Source organism: Lemur catta, chromosome 10, assembly GCF_020740605.2.
Source record: "Lemur catta isolate mLemCat1 chromosome 10, mLemCat1.pri, whole genome shotgun sequence".
Lineage (NCBI taxonomy): Eukaryota > Metazoa > Chordata > Mammalia > Primates > Lemuridae > Lemur > Lemur catta.
The window spans coordinates 7619770-7647718 of record NC_059137.1 but is presented as its reverse complement, the minus strand read 5'-3'; the positions used below and the strand labels follow the sequence as shown (position 1 = coordinate 7647718).

The window sequence follows — 27949 nt, the reverse complement described above, 5'->3', positions numbered from 1 at the left end:
AACTGGGGCTCTCAGAGGTGAAGTGACTCGCCCAAGGCCACACAGGTACTGTAAGGCAGGGACAGGAAATGCCAGGTGGGCTTGGCTCCGCACCCCCACCCCCGGAGCCCTCAGATCTCCATGCTCCTGCCGGTGCCTGGTGCATGCAGCGCTCAACCAGCTGAGCTTCCACCCAGGAGACACGGGACACGAGGCTGGAGCTTAGGTGTGTTTATTCCTGTACAAATCATTACAAAACCAAGTCTGGGGCAGTCACTGCCCCCCCATCACCCCAGTGTGCAATGGCTCGCTGCTGGCCTCCCTGCCTGGTCCCTTCCACCCCACAGCCTCCTTTCGGAAGCCCTTCCCTTCCAGGCTTCCGAAGGGCAGGGGCCAAACACACCCCACTGAGGCCAGCTTTAATAAAGTGCCTGATGCGGAGCTGGGGTGACAGAGCTCCCAGCTCCCTACAGCCATCCCAGGCCAGCCCGGGGGAGACCCTCAGAAGCCCTTAGCGGCTCCAGGCAGGGGCCGCGTGAAACCCCAGTGTGGTTTTCTCAGCCCCAAAGTCTCCTTGAACAGGTGGAAACCTCCCTGCTGGAGGGGAGAGGAGGAGGCCTGGCCCTTTAAGAGCCAAGCTGATGGCAGCTGGGCTGAGGGGCTATGAAAACAGCTGAAGGCTGTCCCATTCCCATCAGAGTCCCCCAACCCTGGGGCAGTTTGCGCAAGAATACCCTAAAGTTTTCCAGGAGGTGGAGAGGGCACCCCAGACTACCAAGGAGCTGAGCCTCCAGCAAGGGACAGTGGTTGGGGACCCAGTCTCAGGGAGAACAGACCCAAGGGCAGTCGGTGGGGCGGTGGGAAAGGGTCTCAGACCACCTCAGAACCTGACACAGGCAAAAGGGCACCCAGAGAGGGGAGTTTACCCAAGTTCACTCAGGGCAGACCCAAGACCTGGAAACCGGCCTCCCCCTCTGGGACTCCCCACACCCCTACAATCTCCGCAACCCCACACATTCTCTGCCCTGGCCTCCAGACAGCTTCCACCCCCACATGATCTCTTTCTGATTCTGGGAACTGAGGGGACAACACCAAGTTCTCACTTCCCTGGGACGGGATCCCACTGTCCCAACCCAGGAGAGAGTGACTTGGGGTCCATTCCTGGGGCTCTGAACCAAGACCTCATGGGAAAGGACATGTCCTTAGCCTCAGATTGACTCAGAAGCACCCCTATACCCTGATTGACTAAGCTTAGACCCTGACAGGACAAGAAAGACACCCCTGATTAATCACATAGACTCCCAAATCCCTGACTGGTCAAGAGATACCCCAGGCCCTGATTGGCTGGAGGATACATCCTCGTCAAGGCCCTGATTGGCTGGGAGACACTCCAGCCAGCCTTGATTGGGCAGAAGACGGCCCACAGTTGAGCAGTTGGTCAGAGAGCCACTTCTCCTGTGTCCCTCCTACGGTCCCACAGGCAGGGTGGCCTAGGTCCAGGAGGGGTGGGAGAAGGTGATGCCGTACAGCTGGGCCCAGGATGAGAAGACCCTCTTCTCGGTGATGAAGCGGTGGTGGTTGCCCTTGTGGCTGTGCTCATTCTGGATGTAGGTGGCACACTCGTCCGGCCCCTTGGGCTCGTAGTAGTGGTAGGGCGTGCGCTGCAGGCGGGGCCGCTGGCTGGGGCAGAGCAGGTGGGGTCATCGTGGCAGGGTGGGCACCGGCAGGGTCCTTGCCCTGCCTGCCCCGCCCCTCCCCTGCTGTAGTACTTCAGTAAGGGAAATCCCTGGCCCTCCCCAGCCCTCAGTTTTCCCCTCTGTAAAGTGAGTGTAGGGTGGACTCGGTTTGTAACCATCAGACTTTTTTTTTTAATGCAGTGGCACCTTTTCCTTTCCCCAAGAGGGAGGCAGTGTAGAGGCAGGACTGTGGGCACGAGAGCCTGGCCGCACCTCCTACTGTTTGGAGGATCGTAGGCCACTCATAAAACGTCCGCCTTAGCCTTTCTCATTTCTGAAATGGGGAGAGTAACGGTTCCTATCCCTTAGGGTTGCTGTGAGGAGTAAATGAGGTAACAAACGTAGCCACGCTTGGTACGTGGTCAGTACTCAGTAAAGTATAGCTGTCACCTAGTGGGCTTTTCATATCATACTACTAATAATAGTTATTATTAATAAACAAACTCTGGCTAAGCTTGGGGTGGACGCCCCTGAGGGAGTTCGAGGAAGCCTGGATCTCTGCAGAGCAGTTTGAATACCATGAAGCAGAGGCCCTTTTAGACACTCCCAGGCAAGGTTTCCAGGCCCCCCAGCTCCATCCTGCGGCCAGTGACAGGGCATTGTCCTGGGAGGGCACTAGATAGGCGGCTCACCTGCAGTAGTTGGGAGGGACCATGCCATAGACGTGCACGTGGTCACACAACTCCACCGCGATCACCATGGTAAACCAGCCTGTGCTCAACCACGAATGGGATTTTTCCCTGGGGACAGAGAGGGGTCATGATGAGGGGGCAGGCAGAAGGGGGGCACAGGCAGGGAGGGGTGGCCAACCCATGTGGAGTTTCCTGGACTTCCTTCCACCCACACAGCAGGGCCCCACCCCCACTTTGGTTACCCCAGTCCAGCCCTGCTCTGGAAGCAAGGCCTGTGGCAGAGGGCTGTCCAGGCAGAGGCAGGGGTGTGGAGAGAGTGCCTTTGAGGGCAAGAGTGAGAATGTGCTTCCAGGGAGACCGGTCACAGTCGGGCAGGCTGGGAGGGAGCATGCTAAAAGCAGCTGTGCCCTAAGGGGAGACTAATCAGAGGTGGTCATGCTGGAGTGACTGCAGTTCCGTGCAAGGCCTGGGAGTGTAGCCCAGAACCTGGAGCTGTGCTTCCACTGCAGTGGCCACCAGCCACATGTGGTCATTGAGTACTGACATGTGGTTGAGATGCGCTGTAAGTGTAAATACACACTGCATTTCTTGGTATGAAAAAAATGTAGAATATGTCATTGATAATTTGTTATATTGATTACATTTCAAACTGAAAATATTTTGCATGTATTTGGTAGAAGGTGGTGGTACTCTGAAAAGATTTCAAAAAAATAAACCTCTAGCAAGACTGACAACAAAAAAGAGAAGACACAAATTACCGATAACAAGAATAAAAGAGGGGAAATCACCATAAACCCTGTAAACATTCAAAGAATAATAAGAAAAGTCCACAAACAACCACATACGTACATTTGACAACTTACATGAAATGGGCCAATTCCTTCAAACCCACAAACTACCAAAACTCACCCAAGAGGAAATAGATAACCTGAATATCCCATAGCTATTCAAGAAATTGAATTCATAGTTTTAAACCTTCTGAAAAACAACTCTCCAGGCCCAGAGTGTTTCACTGGCAAAGTCTACCAAACATTTAAAGAGAAATAATACCAATTTTACATAACCTCTTCCAGAAAAATGGAAGAGGGGACGTTTCCCAAGTCATTCTCTGAGGCCAGCATGACCCTGATAGCCAAACCAGGCAAAGCCAGTACCAAAAAACCCTACAGATCAATATCTCTCATGAACATAGACACAAAAATCTCGAAAAAATATTAGCAAATCATATCCAGCTATCTATCTATAAATACATCACAACCATGTGGGATTTACTCCAGAAATGTAGGGCTGATTCAATATTCAAAAACCAGTCAATATAATCCATCACATTAACAGTCATAAGAAAAATCACATGATCACATCAATTGCTATAGAAAAACATTTGATAAAACTCAATATCCAGTAATGATAAAAATTCTTAGGAAGCTAGTAAGAGAAGGCAAACTTCCTCAACCTGATAAAGAGTAGCTACAAAAAGCCTACAGCTAACATCATATTCAATGATAAAAGACTGAATACTTTCTCCCTAAGACGGAGACCAAGACAAGGATGCTCACTCCCACCACTTCCAATACATTTCAACATTGTATTGAAAATCCTAGCCAATGCGATAAAGCAAGAAAAAGAAATAAGAGGCATATAGAATGGAGAGGAAGAAATAACACTCTCCTTATTTGCATACAAAATGATTATCTGCATAGAAAATTCCAAAGAATCTACAAAAATCTTCTAGAACCAATACCTAAGTTTAGCAGGGTTACAGGATACAAGGTCAACACAAAAAAATCAATTTCTATATATTCTTTCTATATATTAGCAATGAATAACTGGGAACCAAAAAAAAATTTTTATAGTCACGTGTAATAGCTCCAAAGTTTTTTATATATTTAGGTATAAATCTAACAAAATATGTACAGGAACCATATGTTGAACATATTGGGGTAAATAAAATATACTGAAGTAATTTCATCTGTTTCTTTTACTTTTTTAATGTGACTACTATAAAAATTTAAATTACATATATGGCTCACATATTTCTATTGGACAGCACTGGCCCAGATGTTTCCCTGTCTAGGGATACATCATTCCCACACAGCATGCTGGGAATGATGTATCCCTAGAATAGAGCACGCTGGAGCAACTGTGTGCTTAAGCAAGACATGCTGGGAGTAGTGAAGACTTTACCTTAGGTATGCTATGGGGAGCTTCTCCCAGAAAGGTGCTAGGAGTGACTGTGCAACCTCAGAGCAGAGCATGCTGGGAGTCCTTGTGCCCTCAAAGTAGTGCATGCTGGGAGGAAGCCCTCCTGGGGAGATGAGGCCATGCAGAGCATGTTGGAAACACCCATGTTAACAGTTGGACATGAAGAGAACTCTCCCAGAAAACCTGACCACACCCTCAGAGCAGCACGTGCTGGGAGCAACAGGCCCTCTGGGTGGAACAGGCTGGGAGGGAGCACAGGACTGGCCAGAGGGGACAGATGGGAGGCTGGTACCTGTCCTTGCCCGTCTCACCCCGGAAGAGGTCATCAAATTGACGCATGCGGGTGGGAGAGACAGCGTAGGCCTCCATGTTGGGGAACACCAGGCCTGCCCGCTGGATGACACGCACAAGGCTGCCCTGGGGCTTTTGCATCTTGTTTGGGGGGCCCCAGAAGATGAACACGGTTTCAGGGGTCCGGTTGACGAACTCCTGGGGCCTCCGCAGCACACGGAATACGCTGGAATGAGCCACCACGCGGAAGGTGGTCTTATTGCCCACATCGGCTGAGTAGCCCGTGGTGGGTGCGTCGTTCATGCGGATCGTACACTCGGCACGCTCAATCTCAGGGCCCAGCTTGGTGCCCAGCAGGTGGCTGGAGCTGCTGACAATCACACACTGGTGGCACCGAGAGGGCAGCGTCTGGAGGGCAAGGAAAGTCAACATTATGGAGGCCACTCCATGCGGACCCCTGCGCTCCATACGTCTGGGCCTCCAGGAGCCAGGAATTATTAAGCCCATTTTAAAGACAGGGAAAGTAAAGCCCATTCATTTGCCATTCAACAACCATTTCTAGTAAGCTGGCTAATGGCCGGGTACATGGGACAGAGCAATGAGTGAAACAGACCCAGCTCCTGCCTTCAAGGAACTCAGTCGGGGAGACAGAAAACAATGTGACACATGCTAGGAAAACATGAAATAAGGGCAGGTGATCACGAGCGACTGGACTGGGGGCGACTTTAGAAAGGTTTCCTGAGGAGGCCTCCCTGATCTGAGCTCTACAGGATGAGAAAGAACCACCTAGAAAGACGTACTGAAGGCAGGAGAGACAGCAAGCACGGACTCTGAGGTGGGAGTAAAAGCGTCAGTTGGGGCAGAATCAACAAGGCAGAGAACAGAAGGTGACACAGTGGAGAAGTGCAGGGCCAAGATTTGAACCCAGGTCTATGTGACCACAGATTCCTCTGTCCCCAAAGAGGACATCTCCCCAAATGCACCCAGGGCATTTCCACATCACCCAGAAACAAGACACCACCTTACTATCAAGGAAGGCTGTGAAAGCCGCTCTGGGCCTCTGTGTTTCTGTGGGTGAAATGAATGGGTTCCAACCACATGCTCTCTGGGTCTAATTTTTGCCCATGGAATTCCCAGTCACCCTTCAAGGCTAAGCTCAAATGTCACCTCCTACAGGCAGCCTTCCTTGAGTCCTTACGCCAGGATCCAGCAACGTGTCACACGTACACTGACCGACTGTCTCTCCCACCCTCCTGAGCTCTCATTTTCTGGCTTCCCCATCAGGCCAGAAGCTCCACAAGCCTGGCTGTGCCTCACTCCTTCCCACCTCACCCATGTGTGGGATGTCCCACTTTTCTTCCTCTTTCAAGGGTTCTTAGGGTAGAGAAAGATTCAGGTGTTAATCTGTCTCTAAATACCCACAAATGGGCCCTTTCCCAGCAAGGGTATGTCCGGAGCCCAGGGCTCTGCACTGTGTGCAAAGGCCCTAAAGAAAATATAGGAGGGTTGATGAGGAAGGAGAGGTACTACAGGGTGAACCCCAGAAATATAACCTGAATTTCATGGCTACCCAAGGAAAACCTAAGTCCCCAGGAAGGACTTTTGGCTTCTCTATGTAGCTGCAACTTAGCAGAGGTTAGGAAAATACCTTGTGTCCTTCCCTTCCTTGCTGTGTGGCTGTGGACAAATGACCTCACCTCTCTGAGCCTTGGTTACCCCATCTCTTCAAGAGAGAGAATAATGCTGACCTCACAGGATTTGTCTGAGGATTACTGGTGACCACGGTGCTTGGCACGTGGCAGGCCCTTGATAAAGGCAGCTGTTATTACTACTGCTTTTGTGTAGTCACGTACCCATGTCCTGCTCCTAAGCCTTGCAGACTTCCCGGCAGAGACAGACAGCAGTGAAAACCAGACACGTTTCCAAAGGGATTCTGACTCAGGAGGCCCAGAGAGGGGCAGGACACTTAACAAAGTCATGCAGCCAGCAAGGGGACAAAGTCACAGGGGGTCAGAGCCTTGACTCCTGGGACCCACCTTTTCTTTAGGAGGATTGGGGGTGGTGAAGAGAAGAGGTAGAGGAGGAGGAGGAGGAGGAGGAAGAGGGAGCAGTGATGGTGGGCAATGGGCAGGATCTGCCACCAGGCACTTCCAGGGAGTTCCCCAAAGGGGCTGTTCTACCTTGTTGCCTAGAATGGGGACATAGGCATCAGTCATGCTCCACTTCTTGAGGTTGATAGGCCCGTGCGCGCGGCCCCGCAGGGAGCCGTGATGGAAGACCTCATTGGCACTGTTGGAGCTGTAGAGGATGAGGATGGTGATGAGGGCAAAAAGGATCACGAACACTGCTGACCGCTGCTCCTGGAGAGGGAGAGGCCAGTGAGGGCCCAGCCACCCGGCAGGCTCAGAGCCCCCTGCCTTGCCACCTACCATGCCTGGCTAATGCTCTTCATTCCAGGCCAGTTGACACACTGCCTCCTCCAGGAAGGCCTCCCTCAGCTCCCTCGTTTCCCCTATCACAATACTGATCACGCTGCATCCAAACTGCCATCCCTCCAAGTAGACCATGAGTTCTGAGGACTGACCCTGGGTCAGCTTCACACCTTACTGTATCCCAGATCCCAGGGCAGGGCCTGGAACACAGAAGTTTCCTTGGGGTTGGAGAGGGTTCTGGACTGGATTGGATGTGAGTGTCAGGATTCTCAACAGCTGCAGCTAAGAGATTGTCTAGAAACAGGCAGGACATCTGAGCGACAGGGCTAGCTCTTCCCCCAACAGTAACTCTCCATAAGTTATCTAAGTTGCCTCTCAGCTCCAAGTTTATCTTTTTTGTCTGTTCTGTGGAAATGGATCTGGGCCCTTTAAATATTTTCCCTCACTAGTTAGCTGTGGTCAGTAGAAGGTGCTAGAGAGACATTGCACTAGGAAAGCGCTTCTTGGTTCTAGTGGACTTGCTAGGGAGGCTCCTGCAGGGCACATGGCTACTCTCACAAGGGCATCTTCTCCACTGCCCCAAGGCCAACAGTGCTGACACTAGCAGCACCCAGCAGCTCCCTCAGGCAGAACGCCTCTAGCTCCTGCTGTGATCACAGCTTCTCCAAAGTCCAGCGACTGCAGAACACTCAACCTTATGCTGCACCCAGAGGCCAGCAGCTCCCCTCCCCCAGTTCCGTATTGGAGCCACCCAGGGGCCATAGCCATGCCCTCTGCAGCAAAGCCTGGATCTCAGCCCTGGTGGTGGTGGTGTGTGGGGGGGTGTCTGCTCTTTATACCTGCTATTCCTATGTTCCTTAAAGTTCCAATCCTTTGTTATCCCAATGCCCTGTTATAGTTGATAAATCTTTGTATAAACTTTTCCTGTTCAATTACTGTGTGGCTTCTCTCTCCTGATTAGACCCAGACTAATACAGCCAGCCCACCCCACCTCCAAACCTCAGGCTCTGCCAAGGCTGCAGTGGACCCTAGGGAAGGAGTGCGCAGGGTCAGGCACAGAGTAGGCCAATAAATGAATGGTGGGGAATCCTGATGTCCTCAAGGTGATGCTCATGTTGAATCACCTTTGACTCTGACCACTGCCCCCTTCCCTTGCCTCCTGTTCACCTCCACCTCCCCACCCCCACCTCCTGCACAGCACTCCACAGTCACCTCTGCTGGTCCTTCACCACAGACAGACCAGTCAAGCCCTGGAGGGCAGAGCTGACCCTGGGCCCAGAGACTGGTGGGAGCTTGCCTCACGCCACTCAGCGACTCAGTAGCCAAAGCAGGGCTCAAACCTGGGTCCCCAACCCTCTGATGCTGCTTGTCGGGAAGGAGAGAGACTCACAGTGGCGGGGGTCTGAGGCAGGTCCAAAGGAGCCCATTCCACAGAGGGAAGTGGGAGGCCCAAATGGGGACAAGAAATGAAGGAGAACTTACTTTGTTGCTACTCATCTCTCTCCGGCGTCTGCTGAGGGGTAGGGGTTGGTGTCCTGCAGGTGGCCCTGGGGGCAGGGACGTGGGGTCACACCTGCAAGCCACCGGAAAAGGTTATGGCCTGGGCCTCCTCCTCTGGGTTCAGCTGGTCAAATGCTACACCCTATGTCCCCCACGAGCTCTACTACGCACGCAGAACGTTACAGCTCAGGGCCACATCCACTTTGCAAATGGAGACACTGAGGCCCAGACAGGGCAGGAATCTGCTTGAGGTAACACAGCTTGTTAGTGGCAGAGCACTGCCCCTCTCCCTGCCCATTCTTCTCCCTGAGCAGGAGCTGGTCCACACCCCGGCAGCTGGCAGACCTAAAGCTGACTCCCCTGTTGGGGGACCTGACCCCCACTCAGAGGGAGCCCCATTTGCACTAAACCCTGCCTTGGGTCCCTGCTCTAAACAGTACCTTGGGTCCCTCCGGCCTCAGAATAAAAGCATCACAACACTCCTCATAGGTCCCAAATACCTCTGATCTTACGCCCCTCGGCTCTGCCTGGAGCACGGCCCTCCTACGGCCGCCTGGCTCCCACTCATCCTGCAAGCCTGGGGTGGACCAGGAGCTTCCCTGGGACCTCACCCCACCCCAGGCTGAGCTGCCTGGGGGCGCAGCCCACACAGGCCCTCAATCGGTTCCCCTCTGCCGCCATAGCCACGGAATAGCGGTGACGGAATCAGTTCGTTAACCGGTAAGGTCCGGGGAGTTGAGGGCACAGGCTGCTCCGCAGTCTCTGCCCGGGCTCAGGGGCTCAGGGGCTCAGACTCATCGTGCCAAATGGCTGTAATCACAGCCCCACCCTGGGGGCTGGATGGGGGGCCTCTGGGCACAGGCAGCCTTGGGAAGCCTTCCTTCCTGCGCCCGCCCCCAGGCCTGGCAGTGAGGGGACCAGCCCGGCTCTGCTCCCCACGCCTCAGCCCCTACCCCAACCCCACACCCAGGAGCAGCTGTCTCCAGACCTCAGTTTCCCACCTGTGAAAGGGGAGTGGGCACCGTGTCCAGCCTACCTCCAACAGAAACGGCCGGAGGGCGGTGGGGAGGGTGTGCAGAGGGAGAAAACTGGGGCTCAGGGGGACCCTCAGCCCGGTCCCCTCCTTCAGGGCCTGTCAGCTCCGGCCACTCTCTCCACCCCCTGACCTCGCGACTGTTTACTCCTACACTGTCACCGGGAATAGCAGGGGAACCTCAGGCCAAAGGAGGCGCCACACTCCCCGCTGCAGATTGGTCAGGTCCTGGCTCCGCCCCTCCCCAGCCCCACCCCTTCCCCGCGGGGACCTCCCCCCGACCGAGCCCGGCTCGGGTTTCTGCGTGGTCAGCCCCTCACGGCCAGTCTGGGAGACCCCGGAACCTCGCCCAGTCCGGGCCCCGCGGTACAGACCAGGACACTGAGGCTCGTCAGGAGGGAGGAGCGGCTTGTTTTTGGACACACAGACCGTCAGGGCAAAAGGCAGCCCAGAATCCTAGGGTCCCCCAGCAGCCCTGCCGCCTCCGGCATTCAAGGCCTCATGGGTCCAGCTGCCTCGGTCTTATTACGTCTTACTACCCTTTCCTGCGCCGGCCCCATGCTCCAGACACACTGGAGCACTCCAGTGCCCACCCCCCACTTTCCCACCTTTGCCTGAGCGGTGCCCTCAGCCAGGACCACCGTCGCCCTGGCCAGCCCCGTCACAATCCTGCTCTGAGAAGGCCATGGTCAGTAGAGCATGTCAGGTGCCAGTGCGAATCCCGGTTCCACCACTTACTGGCTGGGGGGCCTCGAGCAAGCCATGTGACCTCTCTGAGCCTCAGTTTCCTCATCTGTGAAATGGGAATAATAACAGCAGGTAACTCACAGGGTTGTTGGAAGGATTCGAGCGGATGTGGCAAGGGACACACAGGTCTTGACAATGCTGTCAGTGCCAGCAGCTGTTAATCTGGTGGTTACTCATTGCTCAAGGCCCGTCTCTCCGTTTTGCCTGGGAAACACTCCTCCCCTGACCCTGACCCAAGAAAGCCTGAGGGAGTGTGCTAAGCATCGCCCACTCGCTCAATCCTCCTGGCAACACATGCTTATTCCCCATTTCACAGATAAGGAGACTGAGGTTCAGAGAGGCAAAGTGCCTTGCAGGGCCGCCCAGAGCCTTTGTGGGGAGCCTTGTTTACAGGGAGCAGCCCAGCCCAGGGCTGAGCCTGACAGGGTCTCCCTGGAGGATTCCCCCTGGGCTGGAGGGGGAGAGGCCACCACTGTGTGCAGCACCTGGCCGGGCACTGGCAGCCGGGAGCAGGCCGTTGAAGAGTGGCTTGCTCAGGCTGGGGAAGCGACAGCCCAGGCGAGCTGGCCCAGGAGCCTGGACTCAGCCCCAGGGCTGGACGTGCAAGAGGGCTGAGCCGGAGCCAAGGGCAGGGGCCACACCCTGCCCTCTGTTTGGGGGCTTTCCTTCGTCCTCCCGCGGGGTCGGGACGCCCCCACAGCCCGCGTGGGAGGAGGGCTCCAGCGAGAAGGGGGAGGGGGTCCTAATTCCGAAATGATGGGGACGCCAAGCCCGTGGGTCCATCGGGGACCTCACCCCTGTGCCCCCCTCGCGCTGACCCGCTCCCCAACTCCCGCACTTGGGGGTCCAGAGCCCTAACCTCAACGGGGAAGAGAAGACAGGCAGGACAGCGGCAGGGTCCCCAGCTCTAATCGAACAGTCAGCGCCAGGAGGCCCAGAGAACCCCGCGACCACCTCTGTGCGCGAGGACCGGGACCTCGGGGCGCGATCACCTAGGAGGAGTGGGTCTAGGGGAGCCCCCGGGCCCCCGCATCCATCCCCACCCCCAGCAGTCCGCGATGCCCCCTCCCGGGCGCAGGCAGCGCCCCTCCCGCCCCCGCCCCGCGCGGCGCCCGCTCACCTCCGCCGGGGAGCGCCCGGCCCCCCGCGGCCCCCGAGCCCCCTCACATGGCGCCGGGAGCCGAGAGCCGGGGTCCGCGCTCCCTAGGCCGCCAGGCCCCGCCGCAGCCCCGGCCCGCCGGGTCCTAGCGCCGCGGCTCGCAGCGCGGTCCAGGCCTGGGAGGCGGGCGGAGCCTCGGGGGCCGCGGTGGCTCCGCCCCTGGGCGGTGCCGGCGGGAAAGGGTGAGGGGCGGGCGGCCCGGGTCCCGCGGCCCGGTGAGCGCGTCAGTTTCCCCACTGGGCAGCCTGTAGTGACCACGAAAACACAACAAACTTTCGGAGCCTTGTACTGTGGGTCAGGCCCAATTCTATCTCGTTTGATTGTCACCACGACCCCGGATGGGGAAACTGAGTCACAGAGCACCGTGCGCTTGGACTCAGTTGAGTTTCTCCCAAGGCTCCCTGCCCAGAGCCTTGCACCGGTAGTCACCCCGAGCGAACGCAGGGCTCATCCTTGGATCCGAGGCGCGCTCTGCCGTGGACTAGCTGTGCGGCCTCGGCACACACACGTGCGGCCGTGGCACACCACTGCCCTCTCCCTGCCTCTGGAAAGGAGGGGCAGGGACAACTCAGGCTTGTGAGGGTTAAAAACGTTCCTTCTTATAATTACCGGGGTATTCATGATAGTGAAAAATAACTGAAGGAGCCGTGGCGGGGCGAGGGGAACGGTTAAATAAAGGAAAGCCCAGCCCGCAGTGCACTGGGAGGCTGTTGAAATGGGTTCGGGTCAATGGGCCCTAACTGGATAGGCCAGCTGGGATATTTACAGGACATTTAAGTGAAGAAAGCAAGTTAAAGAACCACACCTTGAGCTGTGACAATGGGAGCTCCCAGTTCCTGCCAGACCACATTTCAAGGACGCTGATCAGATCAGCCAATCTCACAGAGAAGAGAAAAAAAGGAAAAACAGACACAGCCTCTTCACAGCCCTCTTGCTATAAGCTGGCAACAATAACTATTCTTTTTTCTTTGCCTTTTACCCTCAGTAAAAGCCCAGACCCCTTGTCCTCTGGGCTGGCACTTCTCCTTTCTTTCTCTTGTGCCATGCCCTTCCCTCCCTTGGGAAGTAAAATAAACTTTATTTCTTTAAAACTAAAAAAAGAAAAAGAAAAAAAAGAACTGCATCTTGTATGATCACTCTGGAAAACAAAGTTGTAAACATTTGCACTCCACGTCTGCGTATATATACCCTGGAGAAATTCTTGCAGATGTACACAACAAAGTTCATAGCAGCATTGCTTGAAATAATACAAAACTGGAAACAGCACAAATATCCACCAACGAAAGAAGAGAATTTTTGTACACGATGAAACATTCACATTATGGAATAATATATAGCAAGGGGAAATGAGCAAGCCACAATTACGTGGATGAATCTTAGAGACAGGAGTGAAAAAGTCAAGTCTGGGAAGACGAATCAAACTACACGAGGTATTGTTTAAGCATTCAGTGGGCAGTGGCCCACCTCTCACAGCCAAGGACACGGGATAGCTTTTGCCTCTCATACTGATTAAAGTTTTAAAAGCAAAAGTCAAGAGCACAGGGATGTCTCTAGGGGAGGAAAGGAGGTGTGCAAGTAATGGTCTGGTCTTTAAGTCGGGAAGAGATTCATGCAATCATTATCCTTTATAACCTACAAAGATGATACACAGTCGTTTGTGTGTATCACAATATTTTAAAAGAAAGGTACAAAAAAAGAGGAAAGATAAAACAAAGAAAAATAAGGAAATACCTTTTTGCCTATCAGAGTGATTAAAGTATTAATAGTGGTTATTTCTGGAATGGTGGGATTTAGGGCTTTTTTTTTCTTTTAGCTTAGCTGCATTTTCTAAAAAATTTAAAATCACAGTCACATGATATTTATATATTTAAAAACATTATTTTTAATTTCTAAAAAGGGCTGTACTTGGTGGCTCATGCCTATAATCCTAGCACTGTGGGAGACCGATGTGGGAAAATTGTTTGAGGGCAGAAGTTCAAGACCAGCCTGACCAAGAATGAGACCTGGTTTCTACTAAAAATAGAAAAAATTAGCTGGCCAATTGAAAATAGAAACAAAAACTAACCGGGCATGGTGGCAAGTGCCTGTAGTCCCAGCTACTCTGGAGGCTAAGGCAGGAGGATCACTTGAGCCCAGGAGTTTGAGGTTGCTGTGAGCTAGGCTGATGCCTCAACACTCTAGCCTGGGTAACAGAGCAAGACTCTTGTCTCAAAAAAAAAAAAAAAAAAAATTCTAAAAAGGAACTACATATATACCATGATTTTTTTTTTTTTTTGCTTGTCTTTTAAAAATAGAACCGTCTGTGGATAATTGCAAATGTACACATAAACTGTCTGGAAGAATCTACTCAGGACTATTGACAGTAGTTTCCCCTGGAGAGTGGAGGTAGGACAGAAAGGATAGGTGCCACCTTTACTTTTCCGTCTATAAACTTCTAGGCTATTTGCACTGTACTAATATGGTAAGTTAATAACACTTTGTTTTCAATTAAAACAAAAGTCAGCAGTCCTCCAAGGTCCTCCAGGCTATAAAGGCACGGCCCTCAGGAAGGGGAGGGGTGGCCCTTCCTGCGGGCCCCTGTCCACCCACATCCGCTTTGTAAGCCTCAGCCCCATCCCCATCCTGGCACAGGACAGCCTGGCCCTGCCCTACCAGGCACAAGAGGGAGCACCACAGAGTGGAGCAGAGTGGTCAGGCAGGGAGCCAGAGGAACCTGACTGCTGGGACCCAGAGAAGGAGCGCCCCTAGCCTAAGGCCACCCAGCAGGCTGCACCAGGCGTGGGGACATCTAACCCAGTCCTCCCTAACCCAGGTCAGTGACTTGAACCCGGCAAGTGAGAGGGAGTAGTTCAGCCCAGCCCCTGGACCAGATCCAGACCTGGAGCTGCCCACTCAGACCTGCCATGACCCCGGGCCAGGGCTCACCCCAGGAGGCTCTGCTTTAGGGCTGCTTCCCTTCTGAGCCCCAAAAACAATGACCACCAAGTCAACAGTAATAATAAGGATGAGAAAAAGGGCAGCTTACTCCTGTGCTAAGCACTTTGCAAATATACCTCACTGAATCCTTAAAATAACCTATGAGATGGGTACCACTGTTACCCCACTTTCCAGATGAAGAAACTGAGGCTCAGAGAACACATGGGTGGCAGGGCTGGGATTCCACTAGGCCTGTCTAATAAGCACAAGTTGTCCTACACCGAGGCCCCAGGCCTATGAGAGCTGGGCAAGGCCAAACAGGACATTCATGGATGGTGACTGTGGCCAATCCTGTGGTCCCTCCCTCCGGCCCCTCACCTGTGGTCTGGGGGAGCTGGCCTCTGCTTCAGCCCTTCCTGCCCCACAGGTATCGGTCCAGCATGTGATCCCCTCTTCTTGCCCCTTAGCAAACTTCTTCAAGCTGGTATTATGATAAGCAGACGTAAATTCTGGTCTCTCCAATTAGGCAGAAGGCCAGAGTCCACCCCAGATGCACAGAAAAAAAAAAGATCTCATAATTATTAACTGTGTTAATGACTATCTACTAACATAGTACAATGGGCAAATAATCACAGTGACCTAAGACAGGTCCTAGGTCCAAGGGAAGGGGAAGTCAATTTAACAACACTGCCCAACTATATAAAATTAAATTTTACAATACTTACTTAAGTTATAAAAAATTATACTTTATTCTAACTGATACTATCTACTTCTGTAAACCTACTTACTTTCTACTTGATTGTTTAAAATAGATAATCAGATAGGACCGGAGGGTCTTTAAATGATCTCATAGCCTTAAAGCTAAAAATTATTGCCTAAAATGTCCCAAGGTGTATATATTTAATGTTCCATATAGCACAATGGTAAAAAATATATAAATTGTCACAAAACCCATACTCAGGGCCACACTCCGAACTTGGTGGGATTCCCTGCCAAAAAACATGCCACTGACCAGCTAATAAAGACTCACTAAATTTCAACCAGTCTTTCGTGATTGACTTTCTCACTGTGGACCGTAACAGTATGATTTTTCCCTTCCATGGTATTCTGGGGATTCCTAAAAGATCTCTTCCCCTGCTGCCCAGTTCCCAATTCACAGAAACCAAAATCAAGGGCCAGAGAGAGGACAGAACTTGCCCAAGACACCCCAGCAGGTCCTGGGCAGAGGCAGGCCAGGAGCCTCTCTCCCCCTGGAGGACAGGCCAGTGAGGGCGGCCGCAGGTGGGGGCCTCACACGGGAGCTGCTCCATAGCTCCCTGGTCCCCAGACCTGGGCTCCCGCAGAGGCACAGTGGGTCTGGAATGAGGAAGTACCTGGTTCTTCACAGACAGAGGCTGGAGTGGTGACAGGCCCAGGTGACACAGGACACTGGACACCAGTACCCAGAAGGCCTGATGTTCCTTTCCTCACCTACATACGTGAGGTTTGAGCATGAGCTCCAGGCCTGGCCCCAATGCCCTTCTGAGCAAGGGGCCCCTTATGCCACCTCCAGGCTGTGCGGCTCACCTGGCTTCCCTGTGGGCTCAGGAGGAAGTAGGCAGGTCCCCAGCAAGTCTGCTGAGGGGCAAAGGAACCAGAGTGTGGACAGGAAAACAGAAGCCCAAAGAGCGGCTGCGCATCGAGGTGCCCCCTAGAGCTGTGGGGGGTCTCTGGCCCCCCACTCACCTCCCAGCAGCTGCAGGGCCCACTGTGGCAAAGGCAGAGAGTCCTCAGTTTCCTTGTTGGGAGGTCAGAAGAGCCTTCAGCAGACCCCAAACCAGCCACCAGACCTGTTAGGGGTCATCTTCGTCTGCCTAGACGAAGTAGCAGATGCATCACTCCTGCCAGGTCGCCACTCCCAGAAAGACACACTATTTGGGCCAACCCAGCAGTAAACACCCCACCCGGGGGCAGGGCAGGGACAGAGGACACTCTGTGTCCCGGCTGGAGGGCTGGCCAGCGTTTCCTGGGAGGGATGGAGGAAGAGGGGGTGCCCTCCCAGGAGGGGGCTGAGTTCGAATCCCAGCAGACCCCAGGGCCTGGACGCCTGATGAGGCTGTGAGCAGGGAGACAACGCTTGGGGCGGTAGTGCTTCCTGCTTGTCACCACCGAGGCAGGGCGGGGGCGGCAAATGACCCCATTTAAAATGACAGCTCCACATATCAAGTACCAACCCTGTCCTAGGTTCAGGGACAGTCCATTGTCTCTGAATTCATACAATCCGTGAGGTAGGGACTAATTTAACCTTTTATAGATGAGAAAACTGAGGCCCAGGGAGGGGTGCTAAGCCACCAGGGCCCCACAGCAGGAAGTGGCACCAGAGGAAGGCCCCCCGGCTGACTCAAGGGCCCTCCCTCTGAGCCTGGAGACCTCCCATCCGGATCCCCCACCTGCTAGGTTACACCCACCCTTCCTTGGCCCAACACCTGCTCAGAGCCCAGCCACCCCCAGGCCAGCAGCTGGGTTCGGCTGCCAGCGGCTCCCCCTTCACCAGCTCAAGGCTCTCCTCCCTCCTCCCACGCCTGTGGAGCCTTCTGGGCCCGCCTGGCACTGGGTAGGGGGAGGCAGGGTGCAAAGGCAGTGCTGTGGGCCCAGTGCCAGGGCTCCAGCTGCTCCTGAGAAGGCCGGGGTGGCAGGGAGAGTGTGCCGGGTCACCCAGGGCCCCGGCACGACTGGCTACATAATTCGTGGGGTCCAATGCAAAATGAAAATGCAAGGCCCCCTGTTAACAAAAATTAAGAATTTCAAGTTGGGGACAGCAGAGCATTAAGCTAAGCATAGGGCCTGACCCCTGGAGCCGGGAGCGAGAACCCCAGTGCTCCATCCCAGCTGAGAGCCCAAGGCCCGGGGTGCTCTGTTAGTCTTCTGGTCTCCAGAGAAAGGAACAAGGGGGCAGGCAGGGGTCAAGCCCTTGTGGGCTCCCTCCGGGCTGCGGCTCACAGACCTAGGATTGCACCTGGCTCAGCCGCTCCACAGCTGTTGGGCTTTAGCTGAGTGGCCTCGCCTCATCTGTAAAACGGGCTGACGCCAGCCCCCTCCCAGGGCGGCGGCACACCTTCATTAACAGGTGCAGAAGCCAAAGTCAGGTGAGGAAAGAGAAGCTCAGAGAAGGAGGCGGGACTGACTCCCCTCCGGGCAGCCTCTCCCAGCACCCGCCCACTGCTCCAAACCTTCCTGCTTTGCAGAGGGACCGACCCCAGAGTTAATAGGGAATTTAACTGGCTACCTCTTTGGAATTTGACCCACGGGACCAGGAAGTCGCTTCCTCCCAGGTCCTGCCTCCCCTCCCACTGGGTGCAGAGCTGGCGTCCCAAAGAAGCCTCTGACTCAGGGTCAGTTTCCTGGGCCAGAGCAGCCAAGGAGCCAGACCCTGGAGGAGTCCGACCTGCTGGCACCATCTGCCGGAGATGGCTGGGAAAGGGCTTCGGGGCTTGCAGTCAACAGGTTATGGGATTGTGACAGGGACAGAAGCCACAACCCCCACCGCCAGACACATCACCACGCTAGAGACGGTGTCCAGAAAACACACGTTTACCCGTACACTCCTGACATGGCCTTGGCAGTCAGGCTCAAAGGCCCCTTCATCCAACACACCCAGGCTCGCACTGCCCTAACCAGGGCAACTGGCCTGAGAAGTGTGGCACCAAAGGCGGCTGGGGGGGGGGACCAGGACTGGCACAAGGTCACGATGCTGGTGAGTGGTGGGCCACGAGCCCCAGGGACAAAGGCCACTTGATAGACCAGGAGGTGGGATGAACCCCAAAGTGCTGTGGATTGCTTGGAGAGTGGGGTAGAGACAGGGCACCTCTCTCCACTCCCCTTCAAGTCGTGAGGCCAGAGATGCCTCCAGATGTCCGCAGGGCAGGGCAAGAAGGAACCCTAGGTCCACCAGACAGGTGGCAAGAGTCAGGATCCATAAATTAAATGTTTTTGGTGGAGTGTGGTGGCCTGGGATGGGGCAGAGGCCTGGCGAAGGCATGGTGGCCAGCTGGGTGACGGGCTACTCAGTCCTCCAGGACGGGTGAGCGAACACGATGGGCCTCTTCTTGGCCCAGCGGGAGAAGACAGCCTTCTCAGTGATGAAGCGGTGGGCACTTCGGGGTGCCCGCTCGTGTGCCAGGTACATCTGACACTCATCCAGCCGGCCCTTCTCGAAGTAGTGGTAAGGCACCGAGGGGTGGCTCTTCTCCCTGTGGGGTGGGGAGCAGTGCTGCTGTGGGATGGGTGTGGGACACCAGAACCCACCCACCTCCCACCAGACCCTGCCCCCACCACAGAGACCCATGCCTGGTCCCAGGGAAGGCCAGGACACATGGGAGGAGCAGCACAGCCTGCAGATCCCAAAGGCCAGGGTTCAAGCCTGGGCTCTGCCTCTTACAAGCTGGGTGACTCGGGGCCGGAGGTGTATCTCACGAGCCTCAAGAGCCCACCTATAAAACGGAGATGGCCACACCACCTTGCAGGGTGAGAGTGTCTGCAAAGTGCCCTGATGGTACCAGGCTCCCACGGCACAGAGCCACCAGCCCTGCACTCCCACCTCCCCATCAGCACCACGGAGGCTGGCGGTGAGGCCAGGGCCACGCCCGGGGCACACAGGCACCTGCCATCTCGGCCGTGTGCGCAACAGGCAAGGTCCAAAGAACACGGGTGAAAACATGGGACTTTTCTGAACTCATTAGTTACAATAATATTGAAGTATAGTAATATAACCATGTTATAATACCATAACTGCATCTGAACTTGGTATCATGATGTTGAAACAATATTGAATGTAAAAACTCGCCTGTAGCATATCACTGATATGCCCTGGTTTGTGGTAAGCACTTTTGTAGATTATTCTCTCCCTAAATGTTTCAACAACCTTCTGAGGAAGCTGCCACGCTTTTCCCTAGTTTACACACGAGGAACTGGAGGCACTCGGGGGCGGGAGGACTAGCTGGAGGCCACACCACAGCGCTAGGATTGGTCCAGGAGCCTGTTCCAGGGACTGAGCTCCGTCCCAGGGCCCAGTGCCTGAGGGGTGTCTGTGCCTCGGCCACCCAGTGAAGCCCACACACCCTGTGCCCCCAGTTCCTAAGTCCTCTGGCTTCAGGCCTGGGCAGGGTCCCACACCCCCACCCCCAGCCTGGGGCCTGGCTGGCCTGACCTGCAGTAGCCGTCGCTGACCATTCCATAGACCACAATCTTCTCGCACAGCTCCAGGGCAAGGATCATGGTGAACCAGCCGGTGCTGAGGAAAGAGCCTGACTGCCTCCTGGTGGGGCGGAGGGACACATCAGCAGGGCATCTCCAACACCCAACATGGGGCACGGGCCCTGTGGCGGCCCCAGGCCTCAGCCCTCTCAGGGAAGCGGGGCTTGGTGCTTTCCCAGCCAAGGACCCCTCACCTCAACCTCTACAGAGGGTGCCCGGGGGAGCCAGGGTGGGGGCAGAGCCGGCCCAAGGCAGCAGGGGACAAAAGGTGGAGCTGGACACAACCCGGGCCCAGTCAACTCCCCACCACCCAAGCAGGGCTTAAGTCAAGCTGTGCTTTGAGGCCTAAGCGAAGCCCGGGATGATGGGTGTAGGGGCTCTGGTCACATCCTCTCCTCATCTAAGGGGACCAGGCCTGGGGAGACAGCAGTAGGCAGCAGAGCACAGTGGTTAAAAGTGGGGGGACTTGTGTGGTCTTCCAGATGGTCCTCCGTTCAAACCCTGACTCTGCTATGGGGCATCGGATTTGCTTGTTAACCTCTCTGAGCCTCAAGACTCATCTGTGAAATGGGGATAATTCCAGGTGGTTACGGGGAAGGAACACTGTCAGCCCAGCCCCCCACCCCACTTGCAGTGAGGGGCTGTGTGACCCCAGGCCTCTGCTCTCTGGGGCAGCAGCTCTGGGTACCATCCCCGCTGAGGGCCACCACCTCAGCCTCCACAGAGCGGGCATGAGCTTATTCACGCATCCGACTCACACCTCCTGGGCCCTGTGCGTGCAGGCGCTGGACCTGCCACACCAGGTGCCAACATTCCCAAGGGAAGGAGACAAATATATAAACAAGATGATGTTAGAGGGTGACACCTGCTGCCATGACAAGGAAACAAAAGAGTAATATAAAGAATGTCAAGGCTGGATGCGGTGGCTCATGCCGGTAATCCTAGCACTCTGGGAGGCCATGGCGAGAGGATAGCTTGAGGTCAGGAGTTTGAGACCAACCCCTGCAAGAACGAGACCCCATCTCTATTAAAAATGGAAAAAATTAGCCAGGTGTGGTAGTGGCACCTGTAGTCCCAGCTACTCCGGAGGCTGAGGCAGGAGGATTGCCTGAGCCCAGGAATTGGAGGCTACAGTGAGCCAGGCTGATGCCACGGCACTCTAGCCCAGGAGACAGAGTGAGACTCTGTCTTAAAAAAACAACAACAAAAAGAATGTCAGGGCAAAACACGCTCCTTTAGAAGTCAGGCCAGGAAGGGCTTCCCTGAGGAGGTGACATTTCATCCAGACCTGAATAGCAAGAAGAGCCCGTCCCGAGATGATATGGGAGGAAAACATTCATGGCACGCGCAGGCCTGCAGGTGGAAATATGCAGGGATGTCCGAGAAGCCCCAGTGGCCAGTGTGACTGGCGCAGAATGAGTGAAGGAGCCAAGGCCACGAAGGTAGGCAGGGGCTGGATCATACACACTTGCAGGCCACAGGAGGGGAGAAGGTGGGAAGACTGGACTTCATTCTCCCTGTGGTACAAAGCTGCTGGCAGGTTGTGGGCAGGTGACTCGTGGGACTGAATTCACTGCAGATGAGCTCAGATGGCAGGGACAAGGGAGGTGGCAGGGAGACCTGCCAGGGGCTGTTTTGAGGGTGGGAGAAGATGGAGACGTAGGTCAAGGTGGCACTCAGGGCCACTGCATGTGACAGATGACAGTACAAGGGGAGTCAGGGGCTCAGCCCAAGTTTTTGTCTAAAATGCCAAGGTGGACGGTTCTATTTCCTGAGCTCTGGAGGCTGGGGGAGGAGCAGGGGTGTGAAGGAGGGGCCAGCAGCGGTCAGGGGTGCTCTCCTGGGTGTAGGATAAAATGAGATCTTGAAAGCAGAGTGCTTAACCCAATGGCCGGTGTGTGAAGAGGATGTCAGAGACCAAGTCAGATCTCAGAGCATGCCCTCCAAAGGGCGGTGCTCCCTAATGCCTCCCCCGCTGGCCAGTGCTCTTCACCAGGGGCTCACAAGGCCCAGTGCCCCTCACCACCATTTGGGATCTGTGTGCAAGTTCCATGAATGACAGTCCCTCTGCCTCCTGACGCCCCATGGGAGGGCAGGACCGTCTGCTTCCATCACTGCGGGTCCCCAGGGCCTGGCGAAGCAGACCCCTGATGGACAAGAGACTGCTGCAGAAGGCAGACCCCCAGCTTCCAGGGAGACCCCAGCAGGCAGGTAGGCCCCAGGCTCACCGGTTCTTGCCCGTCTCGTCCTGGAAGATCTGGTCGCAGTACGCCATCATGCGCTCGGTGAAGGTGTACACCTGCAGGCCTGGATACATCTTGGTGAGCTGCAGCAGGACGCGGTAGGTGCGGCCACCGAGCGCCCGGTCCATGTGCCTGCCCTGGCCCCACACCACGTACAAGGTGTCTCGGGCCTGCTGGAAATAGTGCGAGTAGTTGCGCAGCAGCAGCGGCACACTCGTGTGCGAGATGACGCGCAGGGTGCTGCGATGGCCCACGTCTGCCTCAAAGCCCACGGTGGGCGCCTGGTTCATGCGCAGCACGCACTCGGCACCGTCGATCTCGGTGCCCAGGCCCGAGCCCAGCATCTGGCCGGAGCTGGACACCACGGCACAGCTGCGGCATGGCTCTCGGACCAGTGGCTGCAGGGGGAGGCAGAGGGGAAAAGAGAGAGAGGTGAGTGCACACAGCTTCCACCCCTGCGCCTCCCCCCAGGAACACCCGCGGACTTTGCTTGATCAGGTATCAGCTCGAAGGACTGTTTGGTATTAACCCATTTTGCAGGCTGGGAAGGTGGGGTGACTTTCCCAGGGTCACAATGACAGCAAGTGGGAGAGCTAAGATTCTGCACTCAGAGCCCTGGCTTCCTCATCAGCCATATTCATAGTCCTTGTCCCTGCTGCCGTCTCTGAGGCCCTGACAGTCCCTATATCAAGCCCTTTGAGGGTTACATGAGCAAATACTTAACAAAACACTCAGAAGAGTGCCTGGGACAGACTGGATGCCACGTAAGTGTTTGTAAAGTAAACACGAGCCTCAGCTCTGCACACACTCCTAGGCCGTGCCCTCCGCTGCCCAAGCCCCACCCATGCTGTGCCCAGTTCCTAAGTAAAAGCGGGGTCTGCAGGGCCCATGACAGCTTTGGGACTCTCTGGTCCTGAGCCTGAATCCTGGCTCTGCCCCTTCCTGGCTGTGTGGCCTGAGGCCAAGTCACTCGGCCTCCACGAGCCTCAATTCCTTCATCTGTAAAATGGGATGCAAACAGCATCTACTTGTCCTACTTGTTAGGTTCCAACAACAAATGTCTGGAGAATATAAGGAGCTGGTGACACACAGGTGAAGGAGTTAGAAAGAGCAAGGGGCCGGGCGTGGTGCTCCAGTCTCATGGAGCGTATGATATTTTCCCCCATGAAAGCCAATAATCCTCTATTAAAACTCCCGAAAACCTAGCACACAATACAGATGTGAAAAAAAAAAAAATTTCTAAAAATCAGCCTGGAGAGGCTGCCAAAGGGCACAACAGAACTTTGGGGGGTGACAGAAAATTTCTGTACATGACGGTTATGGTTGTTACACAACTTTATACATTTGCCAAAACTTACTAAAACGTACGTTTAACATCAGTGAACTTCCTTGTACGTAAATTATGCCTCAATAAAGCTGATGAAGTTTTTCCAAATGCCTGGAGGGTGATTGTACAGACCCTGCACACAGACAGGGCCCTACCCCAGCTTGTCATCCTCCCCCGCCCCCTGCCCCGGCTGCAGAAGCTGAGCCACAGCCTACAAGATCCCCTGGAGGTCAGGGGCCGGGCTCCCAGAGAAAGATATGCCCCTCCCTCCACACTTGCGCCCTCCTGGAAGATCCCAGGTTTACAGAGGCAAGGAAAGTTGGCAGGGACATTAATTCCAGCCAATAAAAAGCGCACTGTCATATCCCACTCAGGGACATTTTACAGCCGACATAATCTTGATTTAGAGACTCAGCGCATTTTCCACACCACAGCAACAGAGAACAAGGCTTCCTTCTTCTGCCCTCGCGTTGGGCCTGCCCTGACAACCGGGACCTGTTCCGATTCAAAGTCACCACCAGCCCCAGGAGGTATTCTGCTTGTCCCACCGGGACCTGTTCCGATTCAAAGTCACCACCAGCCCCAGGAGGTATTCTGCTTGTCCCTCGCAAGGTCTTTAAAATTTTTCATTAATTCTTGATTTATAAGAATTGGCCTTTTTCAAAATCTAGATTGGCCGCTTCTCTTAAGGAAAACAAGGAGGACCTGGCCTCCTGGGCTCACATCCCTGTGAGGTTTGTGTGTCTGAAGTGAACACTGGCCACCACGTGGCAGATGGGACAGCGTCCACCCAGCCCACCCCGACATTTGTCCCACTTGGCCATTCTGTGGTGCGTGAGAGTTTGAGCCCCTGAGTAGTTTTTGTTTCTTCATCACAGATTTGTACAGCGTGTGTTCTGTGTACTGTCCACAAATCGTCCAGCTGAATCGTCTCTGCGACCCTCCAGAGGCAGGAACTGCAACAATCAGCTTTGACAGACGAGGAGGCAATGGAGACTCAGACGGATGAAGACCTGAAACATGTCTCCTCCAAGCCAGCGTCCCTGAGCAGCCTCCCGTGCCGGCAGCTCAGAGCGCTGTCAAACTCAGACTGGGAGCGTGCGCACCTGCATCAATACAGACCCCTCTGAGGGCACTCGCTGGAGGAGGAACCCACCAGGTGGGGCCACCAAAGTCGGGGTGAGGGGTGTAAAGGGCTCTGCACCTTGCCAGGCAAAGCGAGCATGGAGCGGCGGGCACCATGGGGCAGGGGCTGCGCCTGCCTCATCACCCCTGGGCCCCCACGTCCTATCCTCAGCAGCCATTGGCACCAGGCCAGACACATGGCAGATGCCAAGTACACACTTGCTGAATGGATTGTGTGGGTAGACCGATGAATCGGAAGATGCCCAGAACGCACAGAGTACACTGTGCTGTGCCTGTGTCGGTCTCTCCCACTGGACTGGGAGCCCCAGGCTGGCAGCCACCCCAACTCATCATTTTACCCCAGCATCCAGCTGAAGCAGCCAGACAGTATTTGCTCAATAAGAAACCCATTTCTTCCTATAGCCCAGGGCTCAGAGAGGTAAAGTAACTGGCCTGGATCACCCAGCAGGTGAGCAGAGGGGCCAAGCTCAGGGTCCAGGCTGGCCTGGCACAAGCCCAGTTCTCAATACCCCCTAGAGTTGGGGGAGCCAGGCCTACCCCTGACATGTTGCCTGGCAGACCCACCTTCCCATCCGGCACGCTGCTATAGCCACTGAAGTGCAGGGGCCCCGGCACGGTGGGCCTGGAGCCAGGAGGGAGGTGGTCCAGGCAGGTGGCCAGGCAGAGGGGCAGGCAGGTCCAGCAGCACAGGAGAATGTAGACAGCAGAGAAGACCAAGGAGCACAGGAAGATGAGCAGGAGCCGGCCCTGAGGGAGACAGTGGTCAGGGGGGTGTATATGTGGGGAGGGGGACTCCCAGGAGCCTCTGCAGGGGGCTGCACCCGGCTTCCTGGGCCTGGACCCCACTTCAGCAGCTCCTAGAATAGCAGTAGAAGGCCCAGTCTCCATTAACCACACCTTACTCAGGGCTTCCAGACTCTGGTCATGCTGGTCTTGGGGATAATGCTGTCACTATCCTTGTACCCTAGACAAGGAAACCAGCGTGGGGTGAAGTATGCAGCTCAAGGCCACATGGCAAGGAAACAGCACGTGTGGCCTTAAACATGGGCTGGAGAGCCCACATTCTTAACCAGAAGCCTGGGTGCTGTGCAGCCTTGGGAGTGGCTCTCCCTCTCTCTGGGCCTATCTCCTCCTCTATAAACCCCTCCTCTATAGAGTCCTCTGTTAATGCCCACGGTGGGACCTCACAGCAAGGACAGTGGTGAAAGCATTCTGTACGCTCTAGAGTGCTACGCACATGAGGACAGGAGAGTGGCACATCAGAAGGGCTGCCAGCCCCTTCAGTGCATGGACCAGGGCCACCTGGGACGGCCCCGCCTCTGTCCCACCCCCAGCTGGCCATCCACCTAGCTGATGATCTTGATCTGGGTCAGCAACCCAGCAGGCAGAAAGGGATTCAGGGAAGCGTCATTCAAGAAATGGTTTCAATAATTGAAAAGCTGTTGCCCAGAGCCTCCCACCTCCAGAAACCTAGTGCCAAAGGCCATTTGAACTAGGAAGCCCTTCTGGCCCTCTGGCCTGGGCCCAGCCTGGGGCTGGACCTGCTGGCAGACTTAGCTTTCCAGGAGGGGCTTGGTGGAGAACAGAACCCTGGGTCTGTCACTGTGTGCTGAGCTACCCAGTCACCACCTGTGTCTCTCTGGGCTCCAATTTCTAGGCCCAAGGCACAAATCGCAAGGCCGCCCCTCAGAAACCACCTAGCAGTTGGCCGGTGCTCTCTTAAAATCAGAAGTGTGAAAGCAGCCCCCACCCCCCACCGCTGCACATCCTGCTCAGAGGCCCATGGTTTTTCAGCCCACAGCTACATCAGCTTCTAAAAATAAGTCTCTTCTGTGTGGCCAGCTGTTCCACGGAGGTGGTTCAGCCCCTGAGGCCTCAGGCTCTGCCCGGCACCTGCTCCTCTGCCTACGAGGAACCAGAGACCCAGAGACCTTGATTCAGACAGTGGCGTAAACTGCCCCCAACATCCAGGTCTCTCCCACAACCAGGGGCTCCTGAGCAAAGGCAAGAGCGGCCGGACTGAACTTTCACCATATCCACCCCCAGGTACTGTCTCCTCCATTCTACAGGGGAGGAGAGCAAGGCACTGAACCACAAAGGAATGCACCTGCCTGGGACCACAGAGCCTGCACGAACAAGGCTGGACTTTGAGGCCAGAGCGGTGGGGTCAGGTGTGACAGTCAGTCCTGGGGTGGAGAGGCTGCCGAGGCTGCTGGAAGTTACCTCCAAGTCCCCTGGGAACCTTCCTCCTTCCACCACTTACCGGAGCCTTCATGCTGTCCGTCAGTAGTCCCGGGGCTGCCTCCAGGGCTGGGGCTGGGATGGAGTGGGAGCTGGACACCTGCCAAGATGCAGAAACTCAGAGGGATAAGGGGGCGGGGGGGATAAGGCAGACAGGGTCCTAGGCTGTGAGGAAAACTGAGGCAGGGAGGGTCAGGCCGGGGTCCAGGCAGAGGGTGCCTGGGAATTCAGCTCCTTAAAGTCTCCGAACACCAGAAAGCACTGTCCCCATTCTAAAGGAGCCAGAATCGGTGACCTTCGGGAGACTTCCTGCCCACCCAATCCCCATTGTGCAGGTGGGGAAGAAGAGGCAGCAGGGAGGGGGCACCCTCGGCTCAAGGTCATCCATCCGGTCTGGGGCAGATAGAGCCAGGAGCCAGGAGCCTGGATTTCACCCCATCCATCCTACCTCTCGACCCGGAGGACGAATGGAGAGGCCTGGGCGGGCAGGACGTGGGATTTTTCACCGCCCGTCCAGATTCCACCGCTCCCTCTCCCGGCCGGGCGCTAACCGGGCGGGCAAGTTGGGGCGCGCAGGAGGCTCGCGATCCGCTGCCCGGAGCTCCATGGCCCGAGGGCCTGGCCGACCAGGCTGGAAGCTGGAAGCTGGATCCCTGGGGCGGAGGCGGCGATGCCGCCGCGGCTCCTGGAGGCTGGAAGCCGAAACGGCTGGGCCTGAGGCGGGGGCGGGGCCGGGGCGGGGGCGGGGCCTACGGGGCCTGGGCGGGGCGGGACGTGCGTGAAAGGAGGCGAGGCCTTCGGGCTGGGGGCGGGGCCTCGGCGCCGGGGGCGGAGTCTGCGCTCCGCGTCACCCGTTTTTCCTTCTGGCATTTCTAGCGGGTTCGTGCTCCGGGTGGCGGTGGTGGGGCAGCAGAGGAAGGGGGACCTAGACGATATCGGAGCCACCATGCGGTGCTGCGTGGCCGTCCAGACTTGAGTTTTCCCATGTCTGAAATCGGTGGGTGGGTAGGGAAGTTAAGCAGGAGCTTTGGGTCCGGCAGCCCTGGGTTTCAAGCTGTTAGGGTTGCCAGATCTAGCAAGTACCTAGGGACACTCGGCTCGGCTCTGACCACCTGCTCTTTACCTCCCAAACG

General features: G+C 55.6%; 2 protein-coding genes across 11 annotated transcripts; both read right to left on the bottom strand.

The window, feature by feature from the left end:
* Nucleotides 1-195: 195 nt before the first annotated feature.
* Nucleotides 196-16473, bottom strand: ST6GALNAC6 (ST6 N-acetylgalactosaminide alpha-2,6-sialyltransferase 6). 9 transcript variants are annotated; one of them, XM_045563342.1, is made up of 7 exons: nt 16353-16473; nt 10544-10598; nt 8755-8845; nt 7021-7200; nt 4842-5248; nt 2348-2455; nt 196-1655 (listed from the first exon to the last, which is right to left on the bottom strand). In XM_045563342.1, exons 2-7 carry the CDS (start codon nt 10567-10569, stop codon nt 1418-1420), a joined length of 1050 nt encoding a protein of 349 aa, XP_045419298.1. In that variant the 5' UTR covers nt 10570-10598; nt 16353-16473; the 3' UTR covers nt 196-1417. The 9 variants fall into 9 exon arrangements, with proteins under 9 accessions (XP_045419298.1, XP_045419300.1, XP_045419301.1 ...); XM_045563344.1 differs by lacking the exon at nt 16353-16473 and adding an exon at nt 15006-15140; XM_045563345.1 differs by lacking the exon at nt 16353-16473 and adding an exon at nt 11673-11803 and having other exon boundaries at nt 196-1659.
* Nucleotides 16474-18181: 1708 nt separating this feature from the next.
* ST6GALNAC4 (ST6 N-acetylgalactosaminide alpha-2,6-sialyltransferase 4) lies at nt 18182-27544 on the bottom strand. Of its 2 annotated transcripts, XM_045563339.1 has the most exons (6): nt 27265-27542; nt 26839-26916; nt 25140-25322; nt 22088-22500; nt 19813-19920; nt 18182-18856 (listed from the first exon to the last, which is right to left on the bottom strand). In XM_045563339.1, exons 2-6 carry the CDS (start codon nt 26848-26850, stop codon nt 18667-18669), a joined length of 906 nt encoding a protein of 301 aa, XP_045419295.1. In that variant the 5' UTR covers nt 26851-26916; nt 27265-27542; the 3' UTR covers nt 18182-18666. The 2 variants fall into 2 exon arrangements, with proteins under 2 accessions (XP_045419295.1, XP_045419296.1); XM_045563340.1 differs by lacking the exon at nt 19813-19920 and having other exon boundaries at nt 27265-27544.
* Nucleotides 27545-27949: the final 405 nt, after the last annotated feature.